This window comes from Sinohyriopsis cumingii, chromosome 9 (assembly GCF_028554795.1).
Source record: "Sinohyriopsis cumingii isolate HCF-2022 chromosome 9, ASM2855479v2, whole genome shotgun sequence".
Classification (NCBI taxonomy): domain Eukaryota; kingdom Metazoa; phylum Mollusca; class Bivalvia; order Unionida; family Unionidae; genus Sinohyriopsis; species Sinohyriopsis cumingii.
In genome coordinates, this window is record NC_142969.1 from 10,833,619 (window position 1) to 10,852,924 (window position 19,306).

The 19,306-nt window shown below is 35.2% G+C and overlaps 1 protein-coding gene across 1 annotated transcript in view; it reads left to right on the forward strand.

The window, feature by feature from the left end:
- Positions 1-9,984, forward strand: part of LOC149791256 (uncharacterized) — a 20,298-nt gene extending 10,314 nt beyond the window's left edge. Inside the window, exons 2-9 of the mRNA XM_089971322.1 lie at positions 1,106-1,207; positions 3,075-3,191; positions 4,711-4,824; positions 5,566-5,679; positions 6,448-6,564; positions 8,084-8,197; positions 8,939-9,052; positions 9,821-9,984. Coding sequence (XP_089827448.1) covers positions 1,106-1,207; positions 3,075-3,191; positions 4,711-4,824; positions 5,566-5,679; positions 6,448-6,564; positions 8,084-8,197; positions 8,939-9,052; positions 9,821-9,984 — 956 coding nt within the window. The remainder of the gene's footprint in view (positions 1-1,105; positions 1,208-3,074; positions 3,192-4,710; positions 4,825-5,565; positions 5,680-6,447; positions 6,565-8,083; positions 8,198-8,938; positions 9,053-9,820) is intronic.
- Positions 9,985-19,306: the final 9,322 nt, after the last annotated feature.

Sequence of the window (19,306 nt, forward strand, 5' to 3'; positions counted from 1 at the left end):
AAAAATGTTTGTTGTTATTAGAAATCAGAATCTGGACTGTGAATTACACTAAGGAATTTTCAAAACCCAGACCCAGATCCAAATAAACATGTTTACTTTTTACTTCATCTGTTAATCATGATCGTACAAGCCCATACATATAGAGAATATTGTGTCTATGTATTAGATGTCTACAAAAGAAAAATAAAATTGTTTAAGATCAAGCAGAAGATGAAATCAGTTTGGAAATGGTTAAGTCCAACATACAGTGTTACATTACAATAGCATGGAATGAAAGAATAATAAAAACAACTAACAAACAATGCAAATTAAATATAGATAACACTATATGCAACACCTGTGTTTAAAAAACATCTGCAAGACTGACATCATTTTAAAACCCTATTCAAAGCCATTTACGAAATGATAAAAAAGGAAATATGCACAGAAATTCATTCAATAAAGGACCTGCACAATATGTTATGAGAATACATCAGCGTACTGACACCGTATCAAGTGGTATGTATAAAGTGGTGCGTAAACGTTTTGCAAGTAATTACGGAGGAAACTTAAAATAAATATTTAACTTGATTTAAACGACAATATGTACAGTATTTGTGCATTCACAGCAGGTAGCATCTTAGGAAAGTGAAATTCGGTTTGATCAGGAAATACCAAATTTGTCATACTTGGCACATTGAGAATTAAAGTTGGCAATTCGAATAATATTTGCAAAATCAATCAGCAGTTGGATTAATCTTTGTCAAACGTGTCATGTCACTAGCATTAAAGTAGCAACTTACGAGGCTGGTTTTGGAAGTAACGACGTAGCTTACCGTAAAGAGAAGCGATATCTAGTAATATTATTCTTCCAGAACTTATGCTCTATAGTTGGTCAATTAATGATTTCAGATTTGCCGAAAATGTTATCAAGTCATCACGGATTTTTAACAAAGTTAGGACAATTTTATCAGCATGATTGCTTTTTTTTGCAGTTGATGTTGCCAGTACCCTTTATACAGGATATAATTACACTTATGGTGAATGGAGACTAAAAAGAGGTATAGCAGTGTTAAGATATTACTCTAAACGAATAAAAGCTAACACAGTTCCTATTCAATTTCAGACATCAACGAATGTATTGCCTTTATATGCCAAAATGGTGGCACGACCGACGGGAACAGTTGCAACTGCACAAGCGGATGGACAGGGAGCAATTGTACAGATGGTATAGACACACTCTTATTACTAATAATATACTGCAATAGTCTATGGGTCATATATACTATCTAGTTATGTTCTGTATTGTTTCAGATAAGGAATTATTAAATAAACTTTATAGTACATATACACATCATTTTTTATGGTAAAGGAAGATATTTTCTTAATTTGTTATAAATGTCAATATTTACAGTTAATTTCTCATCACGGCCAGTAATATTATAATAAAGATAAATTCTGTTGAACATATAGATCTGTCAGTATGTAATGATGTTTGTTTAGTTTTAATCTAAGCAAAATAAAAAAGAGAAAACCAGCAAGGTTAGCAAATTCGACGTATAATGTATTTCCCTGAACTGCAAAGTGAACATTTGAACATAAATTACCGTATCTTTAATTAAATCCCAAACTGTCTTAGAAGTATTGTTTCTCGAATGAGTTCCAATTATAATCCCATTTAATAACGTTCTTGAATATATCAATGGCATGGAATAGCGTTGACGTACTGTGTCGTGACGGGTTGTTAATACCTCCCTGTGGTAGGTGTGAGGTGGGGTATTTCCAATATTTTATTTAAAATTGTATAGAAGTCCCAACTATGCTCGATTTTGGTTGTAAGTTAAATCAGTGAAATGTATATGCAAAGCTCCGAGCCTCCAATCAGCAATGATCAAATGATTGAGTATACGGAAAAGTTAAATTCAAAGAATAACAATTTAATGACAGTTACATAATCAAATGAATTACAATTTCCCAAGTACTCTCCTTCCACTCGACCTATTGCATCATTTGGTAATTAGTGTGATAGCTTTCCACTTGTCCTTGTATTCTACTCAACTGTGTATTCCTCTCTCCTATTACTCCAAACCTTTCTCCACTTCCTCCCGACTTTCTCCATATTCCTTCTCCTCCATAACGCAGACAATTCAACAGTGCTTTTGCCACAAAATGAGAAGACTTTCTTAAATTCCTTGTGTTTTACTGTTTCTTATTTCATTGTTATACACATGCTAGTATCTTTCTAAGGTTAACCGCCGTGGAAAGAATACATGTGCTAATAGTTTCTTGTCGTTCATGTTGTTTGAAAAATATATCTGATATATTCCGACTTCACACAATTGACAGAAGATTCATTTCTGTTTAAATGATGCTGGGAAACGTAAGTGTTTGTTATAATGCACACATGGACGAGTCCTGGTGACATATATTATTTGTCATATACTATATAATTGGTTTAATGTGCTTTTCACTGTTCCGGCGATAGATGACGTTATCACAAAAACTATTTTCCTGATCACTGTCCTTGCATCTTTAACATAATCAAACATCGTATTGCGATTCATCAGACATTTGATTGCTAGAAACAGAAATAACGTGATCAAATGGCCCTTTTTCTTTTAAGGCGCTGACAATAATAATAAGAATTTCATGGATTGTACTGAACATTGAGAGAACCTAAAGCGACTGGTATTCAGTTGCATCCTTCAATGAATAACCCTACTTCTATCCGCGTCAAAATGGTGTTATCTGATCAAATACAATTGCTGCATACAGCTGCAGCTGTGCAAATGCATGGGCAAGGAAATACTGTACAATTTTGTAATTGTTTTATTACCCGTAGGTTGACTATTTATGTTTTTTCATGCTTATTGCCATAGCTTAGAATATGACATTAAACTTTGACAAATCGAATAATGCATAATCAAAATTCCTACCAGCCTCATCTCCGACGAGTATTTATTGTCCGCTGGCTACATGTGTACGACACTTGTATCATATGGTACTGTCATATTAAAAATCCGAGAAAACGTGTGGGGAAGAGTATATTTACTTTACGGTTTACCACATATAAAACGTTTCTTATTGAATTTCAGACATCAATGAATGTTCCGACAATCTTACATGTAAAAACGGTGGTACCTGTACCAACACTGACGGCTCATACACTTGCAACTGCACAAGTGGATGGACAGGCGAAAACTGTACAACTGGTAAAGAAACAATTTTAATATTGCTGATGAAATTAACGCTTTTGTAGATCATATCAATTTTCCGTCTAAATAGCTTAAAGTTTCGAATAAAGAATGGAAAAATGTATCTGTATCCAGAACCACTAATGTGAAGTGGGATTTACGTTAGATATGTCAGTGCTGGTTGCTTTTATGTATAACGCTTTCTATCAGCGCATTATTTATAAATAATCCGTAAGTATGACTCCAATGGCTACTAATAGGAATTGTAGAGAACGTTGCAAATGTGATCATAGTGTTTGTCTTCCGCACACGACTTTGAAGCCTAGTGGGACCTCTTATGTACTATTCAATGTTTGCCAATCATACAACGTTTGATATTGAAATTCAGACACCAAGGAATGTTCCTACACCCTTACATGTCAAAAGAGTGTTACATATACCAATACAGACGCGTCATACAGTTGCAACTGCACAAGTTTATGGAGAGGCAAAAAGTGTACAAGTGGTAAAGAATCAATTTTAGTATTGCTGACAGACGTGAGTCATTTGTATGTCATATAAATTGTCCGTCTAAATATGTTACAGTTTCGAATAAAGATAGGAAATATATATCTGTATTCAAAACTAATAATGCGCTGTAGGCTTTACGTTAGATAAGTCACTGCTGGCTGACGTATAAAAGACGATTTATATCAACCCATTATTTCGAAATAGTCCGTAAGTATGACGGAATTGGCTACTAGTTGGAATGGTAGACAAGATTGTACGTGTGACCAACTGGCTCTGACATCTACACAAGACGGATAAACTAGTGTTACTTCTTATGCATTATTCAAAGTTTAAGACACGTACAACACATGATTATTGACACAGCTTAGAATTTGACATTAAACTTGAACGAATCGCAAATGCATAATCCAAATTCCTAATTGCCTCATCTCCGACGATTATTTATTCTCCGCTGGTTACATGTGTATGACACATTTATCAAAATATTGGTATGCAACTAATGTGTAGCCATCTGATAACATACAACGAAAACATGGTTTTAATTGTTATAAAATAAGTCTTTCGCACATGCCTTGTCTTCTTACCAACCACAATGATCCACAATTAGCATGTCTTTCAGAACCTGTGGCGGTTAATTAGGTTTTGAGGTTCAAATTGATTAATGATGGTTACAAGAATGTCCTTTGCATAATGCAGGTATCGGTGAAGTCTGTTCAGTGCCAGAAAATGTACGTTAACATAATAATGCCCACTTGGATATTGTATTTACTGTATATATTCGTAAGAAGCAGGGCTGATAGTGAACAATACTTTAGTGGTCCACCGAAATGGATTTTTCTCTGAACAGAAATATACTCTTTACTACACTTGTTGGAATTACAAACAGTCCATCAAAACATTATCGTTCATTGCAGCGACATTGCTAGAACTATGAGACAGTTTTCGTTCTGAGACGGCAAAGACTAATCGAAATGTTAACTTTTATTATGATTGTATGAAACATTACACTTTTCGCATTCCTTTTCAGACATCGATGAATGTAACAGTACTGCATGTGCAAATGGTGGTACCTGCATAAACACTAATGGCTCATACAGTTGCATCTGCACAAGTGGATGGACAGGGTCCGATTGTACAGCTGGTAAAGACAAAATCATGTTACTGCTCATTGATTTGATCCTTGTACATGCCTTTTAAAGTACATATCGCCATACTACGGAAGATTGAGAAAGAAACTGTGGGATCGAAATAGGAATAGTCTGAGATCCACCTCCTCTTTTCTCTTCATCTTAGTTATTCTTCCATTAGTAACCTTTGTTCTTTGATAATGTTCCGACCTTCGCAATAAACAGCTTTGAGACCGATAATCTTAAAACAGAATATTGAAGGAACGTCTTTGCTTTCTAGCGATAAAATACTTCTGTATTACTTCTTCGCCTTCTCAAACTGAATTAAGAGAATGAAATAATTATGTAAACGTACGGCTGTCGTCTGTGTCTTGATGTTATAATTGGTGAAATACAAATTATCACAATGTTTATAGTAGTGGTACATGTTTGAAGAAGTGTACTAGATACGTTGGTGCGTTCGGAATTACCGTAATTTATCTATCGTGCGAAAATAGCGAAGATGATGCTTTGTTGCATAGAGATTTGCCAAAGGGAAACGTCACGTTTAGAAAATGTTGTTATGAACCCTCGATGTTCCTTTTAACAAAGAAAGTAGCACCAGCATGATTCCTTTTATAGGTGTTATTGTTACACTTAAATGGTCTGCATGCTTGAAACACACTAATGTTGCATAAGGACAGAAAAAGCGTGGGGCATTGCTAAGGTATTACACTAAATTTACACAAGATAACGCAGATAATATTTAATTTCAGACATCAACGAATGCAACACCCTTGCATGCCGAAACGGCAGTACGTGCATAAACAATAATGGCTCATACAGTTGCATTTGCACAAGTGGATGGACAGGGCAGAATTGCACAACTGGTATAGAGCCACTCTCATAACTATTCATATAAATATGGCCCACTAGGACCATGCAAAGGACCTACACATCTATTTATTTATGTTTCCATATAAGGAAAGCTGGAAATATATGTCTCTATACGTATTTCTAATGCGCCATTTTCAAAGTCTTTATTTTCCTGTAGGTAGCATGAGTAGGTACACGTTTCTAACAATCTGTTCTCTAAACAAATTTGCTCAATATTTATGCAGTAAAATGAAAAGAATTTTTCAACTTATTTTGAATGGCAATATGTATGGTTTCTTAAAGATCCTAACGTGTAATCTCACAGGATAATTATACTCGGCTGAAACTGGGGCTGTTATGAGACGCTAAAATGAAATAAAGAATCTTCATGGAAAATTGCTTAGCCAAAGTCACTAGTATAAGTGTCAGTGAAGTATGATTGATGTATTTAACGTCATTGAAATATACCAAGGAAGAAAAGGAAATATCTTTATGAAATGAAATATTTATTAAAAATGGGATGTAGATGTTTAAGTATTCTTTAGGAATTTGACTACAGGAAGATCATCTATGAAAGAAAATGTCCTGAAGCACAGTTCTTACCTATTAAGATTGCAAATATTCCATCAGTAGGCTAGAAATCACTGCAAAGTTTTATGCTACATATTTTTAAAAACGTGATCATATGGTATTCTCGTATAAGAAAGCCGAGAAACCTAATGGGAACGCATATATTTTCTTTACGGTTTACCACATATAAAACGTTTCTTATTGAATTTCAGACATCAATGAATGTTCCTACAACCTTACATGTCAAAACGGTGCTACCTGTACCAACACTGACGGCTCATACACTTGCAACTGCACAAGTGGATGGACAGGCGAGAACTGTACAACTGGTAAAAAAACAATTTTAATATTGCTGATGAAATTAACGCTTTTGTAGATCATATCAATTTTCCGTCTAAATAGCTTAGAGTTTCGAATAAAGAATGGAAAAATGCATCTGTATCCAGAACCACTAATGTAAAGTGGGATTTACGTTAGATATGTCAGTGCTGGTTGCTTTTATGTATAACGCTTTCTATCAGCGCATTATTTATAAATAATCCGTAAGTATGACGGAAATAGCTACTAATAGGAATTGTAGAGAACGTTGTAAATGTGATCATAGTGTTTGTCTTCCACACACGACTTTGAAGCCTAGTGGGACCTCTTATGTACTATTCAATGTTTGCCAATCATACAACGTTTGATATTGGAATTCAGATATCAAGGAATGTTCCTACACCCTTACATGTCAAAAGAGTGTTACATATACCAATACAGACGCGTCATACATTTGCAACTGCACACGTGTATGGAGAGGCAAAAAGTGTACAAGTGGTAAAGAATCAATTTTAGTATTGCTGACAGACGTGAGTCATTTGTATGTCATATCAATTGTCCGTCTAAATATGTTACAGTTTCGAATAAAGATAGGAAATATATATCTGTATTCAAAACTAATAATGCGCTGTAGGCTTTACGTTAGATAAGTCACTGCTGGCTGACGTATAAAAGACGATTTATATCAACCCATTATTTCGAAATAGTCCGTAAGTATGACGGAATTGGCAACATGTTGGAATGGTAGACAAGATTGTACGTGTGACCAAATGGCTCTGACATCTACACAAGACGGATAAACTAGTGTTACTTCTTATGCATTATTCAAAGTTTAAGACACGTACAACACATGATTATTGACACAGCTTAGAATTTGACATTAAACTTGAACGAATCGCAAATGCATAATCCAAATTCCTAATTGCCTCATCTCCGACGATTATTTGTTCTCCGCTGGTTACATGTGTATGACACATTTATCAAAATATTGGTATGCAACTAATGTGTAGCCATCTGATAACATACAACGAAAACATGGTTTTAATTGTTATAAAATAAGTCTTTCGCACATGCCTTGTCTTCTTACCAACCACAATGATCCACAATTAGCATGTCTTTCAGAACCTGTGGCGGTTAATTAAGTTTTGAGGTTCAAATTGATTAATGATGGTTACAAGAATGTCCTTTGCATAATGCAGGTATCGGTGAAGTCTGTTCAGTGCCAGAAAATGTACGGTAACATAATAATGCCCACTTGGATATTGTATTTACTGTATATATTCGTAAGAAGCAGGGCTGATAGTGAACAATACTTTAGTGGTCCACCGAAACGGATTTTTCTCTAAACAGAAATATACTCTTTACTACACTTGTTGGAATTACAAACAGTCCATCAAAACATTATCGTTCATTGCAGCGACATTGCTAGAACTAAGAGACAGTTTTCGTTCTGAGACGGCAAAGACTAATCGAAATGTTAACTTTTATTATGATTGTATGAAACATTACACTTTTCGCATTCCTTTTCAGACATCGATGAATGTAACAGTACTGCATGTGCAAATGGTGGTACCTGCATAAACACTAATGGCTCATACAGTTGCATCTGCACAAGTGGATGGACAGGGTCCGATTGTACAGCTGGTAAAGACAAAATCATGTTACTGCTCATTGATTTGATCCTTGTACATGCCTTTTTAAGTACATATCGCCATACTGCGGAAGACTGAGAAAGAAACTGTGGAATCGAAATAGGAATAGTCTGAGATCCACCTCCTCTTTTCTCTTCATCTTAGTTATTCTTCCGTTAGTAAGCTTTGTTCTTTGATAATGTTCCGACCTTCGCAATAAACAGCTTTGAGACTGATAATGTTAAAACAGAAAATTGAAGGAATGTCTTTGCTTTCTAGCGATAAAATACTTCTGTATTACTTCTTCGCCTTCTCAAACTGAATTAAGAGAATGAAATGATTATGTAAACGTATGGCTGTCATCTGTATCTTGATGTTATAATTGGTGAAATACAAATTATCACAATGTTTATAGTAGTGGTACATGTTTGAAGAAGTGTACTAGATACGTTGGTGCGTTCGGAATTACCGTAATTTATCTATCGTGCGAAAATAGCGAAGATGATGCTTTGTTGCATAGAGATTTGCCAAAGGGAAACGTCACGTTTAGAAAATGTTGTTATGAACCCTCGATGCTCCTTTTAACAAAGAAAGTAGCACCAGCATGATTCCTTTTATAGGTGTTATTGTTACACTTAAATGGTCTGCATGCTTGAAACACACTAATGTTGCATAAGGACAGAAAAAGCGTGGTGCATTGCTAAGGTATTACACTAAATTTACACAAGATAACGCAGATAATATTTAATTTCAGACATCAACGAATGCAACACCCTTGCATGCCGAAACGGCAGTATGTGCATAAACAATAATGGCTCATACAGTTGCATTTGCACAAGTGGATGGATAGGGCAGAATTGCACAACTGGTAAAGAGCCACTCTCATAACTATTCATATAAATATGGCCCACGAGGACCTTGCAAAGGACCTACACATCTATTTATTTATGTTTCCATATAAGGAAAGCTGGAAATATATGTCTCTATACGTATTTCTAATGCGCCATTTTCAAAGTCTTTATTTTCCTGTAGGTAGCATGAGTAGGTACACATTTCTAACACTCTGTTCTCTAAACAAATTTGCTCAATATGTATGCAGTAAAATGAAAAGAATTTTTCAACTTATTTTGAATGGCAATATGTATGGTTTCTTTAGGATCCTAACGTGTAATCTCACAGGATAATTATACTCGGCTGAAACTGGGGCTGTTATGAGACGCTAAAATGAAATAAAGAATCTTCATGGAAAATTGCTTAGCCAAAGTCACTAGTATAAGTGTCAATGAAGTATGATTGATGTATTTAACGTCATTGAAATATACCAAGGCAGAAAAGGAAATATCTTTATGAAATGAAATATTTATTAAAACTGGGATGTAGATGTTTTAGTGTTCTTTAGGAATTTGACTACAGGAAGATCATCTATGAAAGAAAATGTCCTGAAGCACAGTTCTTACCTATTAAGGTTGCAAATATTCCATCAGTAGGCTAGAAATCACTGCAAAGTTTTATGCTACATATTTTTAAAAACGTGATCATATGGTATTCTCGTATAAGAAAGCCGAGAAACCTAATGGGAACGCATATATTTTCTTTACGGTTTACCACATATAAAACGTTTCTTATTGAATTTCAGACATCAATGAATGTTCCTACAACCTTACATGTCAAAACGGTGCTACCTGTACCAACACTGACGGCTCATACACTTGCAACTGCACAAGTGGATGGACAGACGAAAACTGTACAACTGGTAAAGAAACAATTTTAATATTGCTGATGAAATTAACGCTTTTGTAGATCATATCAATTTTCCGTCTAAATAGCTTAAAGTTTCGAATAAAGAATGGAAAAATGCATCTGTATCCAGAACCACTAATGTGAAGTGGGTTCACGTTAGATATGTCAGTGCTGGTTGCTTTTATGTATAACGCTTTCTATCAGCGCATTATTTATAAATAATCCGTAAGTATGACGGAAATAGCTACTAATAGGAATTGTAGAGAACGTTGTAAATGTGCTCATAGTGTTTGTCTTCCGCACACGACTTTGAAGCCTAGTGGGACCTCTTATGTACTATTCAATGTTTGCCAATCATACAACGTTTGATATTGAAATTCAGACACCAAGGAATGTTCCTACACCCTTACATGTCAAAAGAGTGTTACATATACCAATACAGATGCGTCATACAGTTGCAACTGCACAAGTTTATGGAGAGGCAAAAAGTGTACAAGTGGTAAAGAATCAATTTTAGTATTGCTGACAGACGTGAGTCATTTGTATGTCATATCAATTGTCCGTCTAAATATGTTACAGTTTCGAATAAAGATAGGAAATATATATCTGTATTCAAAACTAATAATGCATTGTAGGCTTTCCGTTAGATATGTCACTGCTGGCTGACGTATATAAGACGATCTATATCAACCCATTATTTCGAAATAGTCCGTAAGTATGACGGAATTGGCTACTAGTTGGAATGGTAGACAAGATTGTACGTGTGACCAAATGGCTCTGACATCTACACAAGACGGATAAACTAGTGTTACTTCTTATGCATTATTCAAAGTTTAAGACACGTACAACACATGATTATTGACACAGCTTAGAATTTGACATTAAACTTGAACGAATCGCAAATGCATAATCCAAATTCCTAATTGCCTCATCTCCGACGATTATTTATTCTCCGCTGGTTACATGTGTATGACACATTTATCAAAATATCGGTATGCAACTAATTTGTAGCCATCTGATAATATACAACAAAAACATGGTTTTAATTGTTATAAAATAATTCTAAAACAAACAATTGAATTAATGTCTTTGCTTTCTAGCGATAAAATACTTCCTTATTACCTATTTGCCTTGTCAACCTTTATTAAGAGAGAACACTACTTTAGATTTAAACCGAAAATGATCTTTCGCTAAACATAAATGTGTTCTTTACTACCCTTGCTGCAATTACAACGAGTCCATCAAGAAATTATCTTTAATTGCAGCAACATTGCTAGAAATAAGCCATATACGTGGTCGTCTGAGAAAAGTTTAGTTCTAAAATTGCAAAGATTAATCGAGGGGCTATCTTTTAGTATGACTGTATCAAACATTAAACTGTTCATATTCCTTTTCAGACATCGATGAATGTAGCAGTTCTACATGTGCAAATGGTGGTACCTGCATAAACACTGATGGCTCATACACTTGCATCTGCTCAACTGGATGGACAGGGTTCGATTGTACAGCTGGTAAAAACAAAATTATACTACTGCTAAACTGATTTGATCCTTTTACATGTTTTATAAAGTACTAATCTGCCTAATACGGAATATAGAGGAATAAACTGTGGGATCGGTTTATGAATAGTCTGAGATCCACCTCCACTTTTCTCTTCATCTTTGTTACTCTTCCTTTTGTAAGAAGTGTCATTTGCCAATATTCCGACCTTTGCAATGCTTGCAGACTGATAATGTTAAAACAAACAATTGAAGTAATGTCTTTGCTTTCTAGCGATAAAATACTTCTTTATTACCTATTTGCCTTGTCAACCTTTATTAAGAGAGAAATGATTATGTAAAGGTATAGTTGTCATCTGTTTCCTGTTTTTATAATTGGTGAAATAAAAATTATTACAATGTTTGTATTAGTGGTACATGCTAGAAGAAGTGTAGTAGATAAGTGGATGCGTTCGGAATTTCCGTAATTTATTTATCGAGCGAAAATATCGTAGTTGATGCTTTGTGGCATAGAGATTTGCCAAAAGGAAACTTCACGTTTAGAATATGTTGTTGTGAAGCCTCAATATTCCTTTTAACAAAGAAAATGGCACCATCAGGATTCCTTTTATATGAGTTATTGTTACACATAACTGGTATGCTTGCTTGAAAGACACCGATGTTGCATAGGGACCGAAAAGGCGTGGAGCAGGGCTAAGATGTTACTCTAAATTTACACAAGATAACGCTGATCATATTTAATTTCAGACATCGACGAATGTAACACCCTTGCATGCCGAAACGGCAGTACGTGCATAAACAATAATGGCTCATACAGTTGCATTTGCACAAGTGGCTGGACAGGGCAGACATGCACAACTGGTAAAGAGACACTCCTACTACAATTCATATAATACACCCCACTAGGACCACGCACAAAACCTACACATCTATATATGTCATGTTATCAGATAAGGACCGCTGAAATGTATGTCTATATACAAATTTACAATGAGCCTTTTGCAGAGTATTTCTTTTCCTGTAGGTAGCATGAGTAGATAACCATTTCTAACAATCTCTTCTCTAAACAAATTTGCCCAATGTTTATGCAGTAAAGTTAAAATAATTTCTCAAATTATTTTGAATGACATCATATATGGTTTCTTTTTGATCATAACGTGTAATCGCACAGGAAAATAAAACTCGGTTGAAACTATGGAGCGTTTTTACTATGTGATGCTAAAATGGAATAAAGAATCTTCATGGAAATTTGCTTAAACAAAGTTACTAGTATACGTGTCAATGCAGTATGATTAATATATTGAACTTCATCAAACTATACTAATGCAGAAAAGGAAACATCTTTATGATATGAAGTATTTATTACAAAAATGGGATGTAGATGTTTAAGGGTTCGGTTGGAATATGACTACAGAAAGATCATATGCGAATGAAAAAGTCCTGAGGCAGTGTTCTTACGTATTAAGTTACAAATAATAGATCAGTAGGCATGAAATCACTGCAAAGTTTCATGGTACGTAGTTTTAAAAATGTGATCATATGGTAATGTTGTATATAAAAAACGAGAAACCTATTGGGAACGCGTATATTTTCTTTACGGTTGACCACATATAAAACGTTTCGTATTGAATTTCAGACATCAACGAATGTGCGTACAACCTTACATGTCAAAACGGTGCTACCTGTACCAACACCGACGGCTCATACAGTTGCATCTGCACAAGAGGATGGACAGACGAAAACTGTACAACAGGTAAAGAAATAATTTTCATATTGATGATGACAGATGTAAAGCTTTTGTAGATCATATTAATTTTCCCTCTAAATAGCTTACAGTTTCGAAAACGTGTCTGTATGCAAAACTACTAATGTGACGCTGTCTTTACGTTTGATATGGGAATGCTCCTTTCATGTATGTATGAGGTTTTCAATCAACCCATTATTTACTAATAGCCCGTAAGCATGACGCAATTGGCTACTACCAGGAATGGTAGAAAAATTTGTAAATGTCATCATAGGTTTGTCTTCCCCACAAGACTTTGAAAACTAGTGGGACTTCTGTTGTACCATTCAATGTTTGCCACACATACAGCGTTTGATGTCGAATTTCAGACATCAACGAATGTGCCTACGACCTTACATGTCAAAACGGTGCTACCTGTACCAACACTGACGGCTCATACAGTTGCATCTGCACAAGTGGATGGACAGGCGAAAATTGTACAACTGGTAAAGAAACAAATTTAATATTGCTGATATAATTAACGTTTTTGCAGATCATATCAAATTTCCCTCTAAATAGCTTACAGTTTCAATAAAAGATAGGAAATATATGTCTGTATCCAAAACTAATAATGTGAAGTTGGCTTTACGTTAGATATGCCACCGCTGATTGACGTATATAAGACCACTTCTAGCAACCCTTTATTTCGAATTGGTCGGTAAGTATGACGGCATTGGCTACTAATTGGAATGGTATGAAAGGTTGTAAATGTCATCATAGGACTCTGACATCTACACAAGACGGAGAAGTCTAGTGTGACCTCGTATGTATCATTCAAAGTTTAAGACACATACAACACATGATTATTGACACAGCATAGAATTCGACATTAAACTTGAACGTATCGAAAATGCATAATCCAAGTTCCTACATGCCTCGTCTGCGACGACTATTAATTCTCCGCTGGCTACAGGTGTGCGACACATTTATAACCATATCGGATTGTAAATAATGTTTATACATCTGATTGGATTGTAACTAATGTGTATACATCTGATACGATTCAACGAAAACGTGGTTTTAATTGTCTATACGATCAGTCTTTAGCACATGCATTGTCATCTTACCAACCACAATGTTCCACAAGTAACATGTCTTTCAGAAGATGTGGCTGTTAATTAGGTTTTCAGGTTCAAATTGATTGATGTTTGTTACAAGAATGTCCTTTGTAAAAACGCAGGTATCGGTGAAGTCTGTCCAGTGTTAGGAAATGTACGGTAACATAATACTGCACACTTGGATATTGTATTTACTGTATAGGTTCTTAATAAACAGGGTTGATAGTGAACACTACTTTAGATTTAAACCGAAAATGATCTTTCGCTAAACATAAATGTGTTCGTTACTACCCTTGCTGCAATTACAACGAGTCCATCAAGAAATTATCTTTAATTGCAGCACCATTGCTAGAAATAAGCCATATACGTGGTCGTCTGAGAAAAGTTTAGTTCTAAAATTGCAAAGATTAATCGAAGGGCTATATTTTAGTATGACTGTATCAAACATTAAACTGTTCATATTCCTTTTCAGACATCGATGAATGTAGCAGTTCTACATGTGCAAATGGTGGTACCTGCATAAACACTAATGGCTCATACAGTTGCATCTGCTCAACTGGATGGACAGGGTTCGATTGTACAGCTGGTAAAAACAAAATTATACTACTGCTAAATTGATTTGATTCTTTTACATGTTTTATAAAGTACTAATCTGCCTAATACGGAATATAGAGGAATAAACTGTGGGATCGGTTTATGAATAGTCTGAGATCCACCTCCACTTTTCTCTTCATCTTTGTTACTCTTCCTTTTGTAAGAAGTGTTATTTGCCAATATTCCGACCTTTGTAATGCTTGCAGACTGATAATGTTAAAACAAACAATTGAAGTAATGTCTTTGCTTTCTAGCGATAAAATACTTCTTTATTACCTATTTGCCTTTTCAACCTTTATTAAGAGATAAATGATTATGTAAAGGTATAGTTGTCATCTGTTTCCTGTTTTTATAATTGGGGAAATAACAATTATCACAATGTTTTTATTATTGGTACATGCTAGAAGAAGTGTAGTAGATAAGTGGATGCGTTCGGAATTTCCGTAATTTATTTATCGAGCGAAAATAGCGTAGTTGATGCTTTGTGGCATAGAGATTTGCCAAAAGGAAACTTCACGTTTAGAATATGTTGTTGTGAAGCCTCAATATTCCTTTTAACAAAGAAAATGGCACCATCAGGATTCCTTTTATATGAGTTATTGTTACACATAACTGGTATGCTTGCTTGAAAGACACCGATGTTGCATAGGGACCGAAAAGGCGTGGAGCAGGGCTAAGATGTTACTCTAAATTTACACAAGATAACGCTGATCATATTCAATTTCAGACATCGACGAATGTAACACCCTTGCATGCCGAAACGGCAGTACGTGCATAAACAATAATGGCTCATACAGTTGCATTTGCACAAGTGGTTGGACAGGGCAGACATGCACAACTGGTAAAGAGACACTCCTACTACAATTCATATAATACACCCCACTAGTACCACGCACAAAACCTACACATCTATATATGTCATGTTATCAGATAAGGACCGCTGAAATGTATGTCTATATACAAATTTACAATGAGCCCTTTGCAGAGTATTTCTTTTCCTGTAGGTAGCATGAGTAGATAACCATTTCTAACAATCTCTTCTCTAAACAAATTTGCCCAATGTTTATGCAGTAAAGTTAAAATAATTTCTCAAATTATTTTGAATGACAATATATATGGTTTCTTTTTGATCATAACGTGTAATCGCACAGGAAAATAAAACTCGGTTGAAACTATGGAGCGTTTTTACTATGTGATGCTAAAATGGAATAAAGAATCTTCATGGAAATTTGCTTAAACAAAGTTACTAGTATACGTGTCAATGCAGTATGATTAATATATTGAACTTCATCAAACTATACTAATGCAGAAAAGGAAACATCTTTATGATATGAAGTATTTATTACAAAAATGGGATGTAGACGTTTAAGGGTTCGGTTGGAATATGACTACAGAAAGATCATATGCGAATGAAAAAGTCCTGAGGCAGTGTTCTTACGTATTAAGTTACAAATAATAGATCAGTAGGCATGAAATCACTGCAAAGTTTCATGGTACGTAGTTTTAAAAATGTGATCATATGGTAATGTTGTATATAAAAAACGAGAAACCTTGTGGGAACGCGTATATTTTCTTTACGGTTGACCACATATAAAACGTTTCGTATTGAATTTCAGACATCAACGAATGTGCGTACAACCTTACATGTCAAAACGGTGCTACCTGTACCAACACCGACGGCTCATACAGTTGCATCTGCACAAGTGGATGGACAGACGAAAACTGTACAACAGGTAAAGAAATAATTTTCATATTGATGATGACAGATGTAAAGCTTTTGTAGATCATATTAATTTTCCCTCTAAATAGCTTACAGTTTCGAAAACATGTGTCTGTATGCAAAACTATTAATGTGACGTTGTCTTTACGTTTGATATGGGAATGCTCCTTTCATGTATGTATGAGGTTTTCAATCAACCCATTATTTACTAATAGTCCGTAAGCATGACGCAATTGGCTACTGCCAGGAATGGTAGAAAAATTGGTAAATGTCATCATAGGGTTTGTCTTCCCCACAAGACTTTGAAGACTAGTAGGACTTCTTTTGTACCATTCAATGTTTGCCACACATACAGCGTTTGATGTTGGATTTCAGACATCAACGAATGTGCCTACGACCTTACATGTCAAAACGGTGCTACCTGTACCAACACTGACGGCTCATACAGTTGCATCTGCACAAGTGGATGGACAGGCGAAAATTGTACAACTGGTAAAGAAACAAATTTAATATTGCTGATATAATTAACGTTTTTGCAGATCATATCAAATTTCCCTCTAAATAGCTTACAGTTTCAATAAAAGATAGGAAATATGTGTCTGTATCCAAAACTAATGATGTGAAGTTGGCTTTACGTTAGATATGCCACCGCTGATTGACGTATATAAGGCCACTTCTAGCAACCCTTTATTTCGAATTGGTCCGTAAGTATGACGGCATTGGCTACTAATTGGAATGGTATGAAAGGTTGTAAATGTCATCATAGGACTCTGACATCTACACAAGACGGAGAAGTCTAGTGTGACCTCGTATGTATCATTCAAAGTTTAAGACACATACAACACATGATTATTGACACAGCATAGAATTCGACATTAAACTTGAACGTATCGAAAATGCATAATCCAAGTTCCTACATGCCTCGTCTGCGACGACTATTAATTCTCCGCTGGCTACAGGTGTGCGACACATTTATAACCATATCGGATTGTAAATAATGTTTATACATCTGATTGGATTGTAACTAATGTGTATACATCTGATACGATTCAACGAAAACGTGGTTTTAATTGTCTATACGATCAGTCTTTAGCACATGCATTGTCATCTTACCAAGCACAATGTTCCACAAGTAACATGTCTTTCAGAAGATGTGGCTGTTAATTAGGTTTTCAGGTTCAAATTGATTGATGTTTGTTACAAGAATGTCTTTTGTAAAAACGCAGGTATCGGTGAAGTCTGTCCAGTCTTAGGAAATGTACGGTAACATAATACTGCACACTTGGATATTGTATTTACTGTATAGGTTCTTAATAAACAGGGTTGATAGTGAACACTACTTTAGATTTAAACCGAAAATGATCTTTCGCTAAACATAAATGTGTTCGTTACTACCCTTGTTGCAATTACAACGAGTCCATCAAGAAATTATCTTTAATTGCAGCACCATTGCTAGAAATAAGCCATATACGTGGTCGTCTGAGAAAAGTTTAGTTCTAAAATTGCAAAGATTAATCGAAGGGCTATCTTTTAGTATGACTGTATCAAACATTAAACTGTTAATATTCCTTTTCAGACATCGATGAATGTAGCAGTTCTACATGTGCAAATGGTGGTACCTGCATAAACACTAATGGCTCATACAGTTGCATCTGCTCAACTGGATGGACAGGTTTCTATTGTACAGCTGGTAAAAACAAAATTATACTACTGCTAAATTGATTTGATTCTTTTACATGTTTTATAAAGTACTAATCTGCCTAATACGGAATATAGAGGAATAAACTGTGGGATCGGTTTATGAATAGTCTGAGATCCACCTCCACTTTTCTCTTCATCTTTGTTACTCTTCCTTTTGTAAGAAGTGTTATTTGCCAATATTCCGACCTTTGTAATGCTTGCAGACTGATAATGTTAAAACAAACAATTGAAGTAATGTCTTTGCTTTCTAGCGATAAAATACTTCTTTATTACCTATTTGCCTTTTCAACCTTTATTAAGAGATAAATGATTATGTAAAGGTATAGTTGTCATCTGTTTCCTGTTTTTATAATTGGGGAAATAACAATTATCACAATGTTTTTATTATTGGTACATGCTAGAAGAAGTGTAGTAGATAAGTGGATGCGTTCGGAATTTCCGTAATTTATTTATCGAGCGAAAATAGCGTAGTTGATGCTTTGTGGCATAGAGATTTGCCAAAAGGAAACTTCACGTTTAGAATATGTTGTTGTGAAGCCTCAATATTCCTTTTAACAAAGAAAATGGCACCATCAGGATTCCTTTTATATGAGTTATTGTTACACATAACTGGTATGCTTGCTTGAAAGACACCGATGTTGCATAGGGACCGAAAAGGCGTGGAGCAGGGCTAAGATGTTACTCTAAATTTACACAAGATAACGCTGATCATATTCAATTTCAGACATCGACGAATGTAACACCCTTGCATGCCGAAACGGCAGTACGTGCATAAACAATAATGGCTCATACAGTTGCATTTGCACAAGTGGTTGGACGGGGCAGACATGCACAACTGGTAAAGAGACACTCCTACTACAATTCATATAATACACCCCACTAGTACCACGCACAAAACCTACACATCTATATATGTCATGTTATCAGATAAGGACCGCTGAAATGTATGTCTATATACAAATTTACAATGAGCCTTTTGCAGAGTATTTCTTTTCCTGTAGGTAGCATGAGTAGATAACCATTTCTA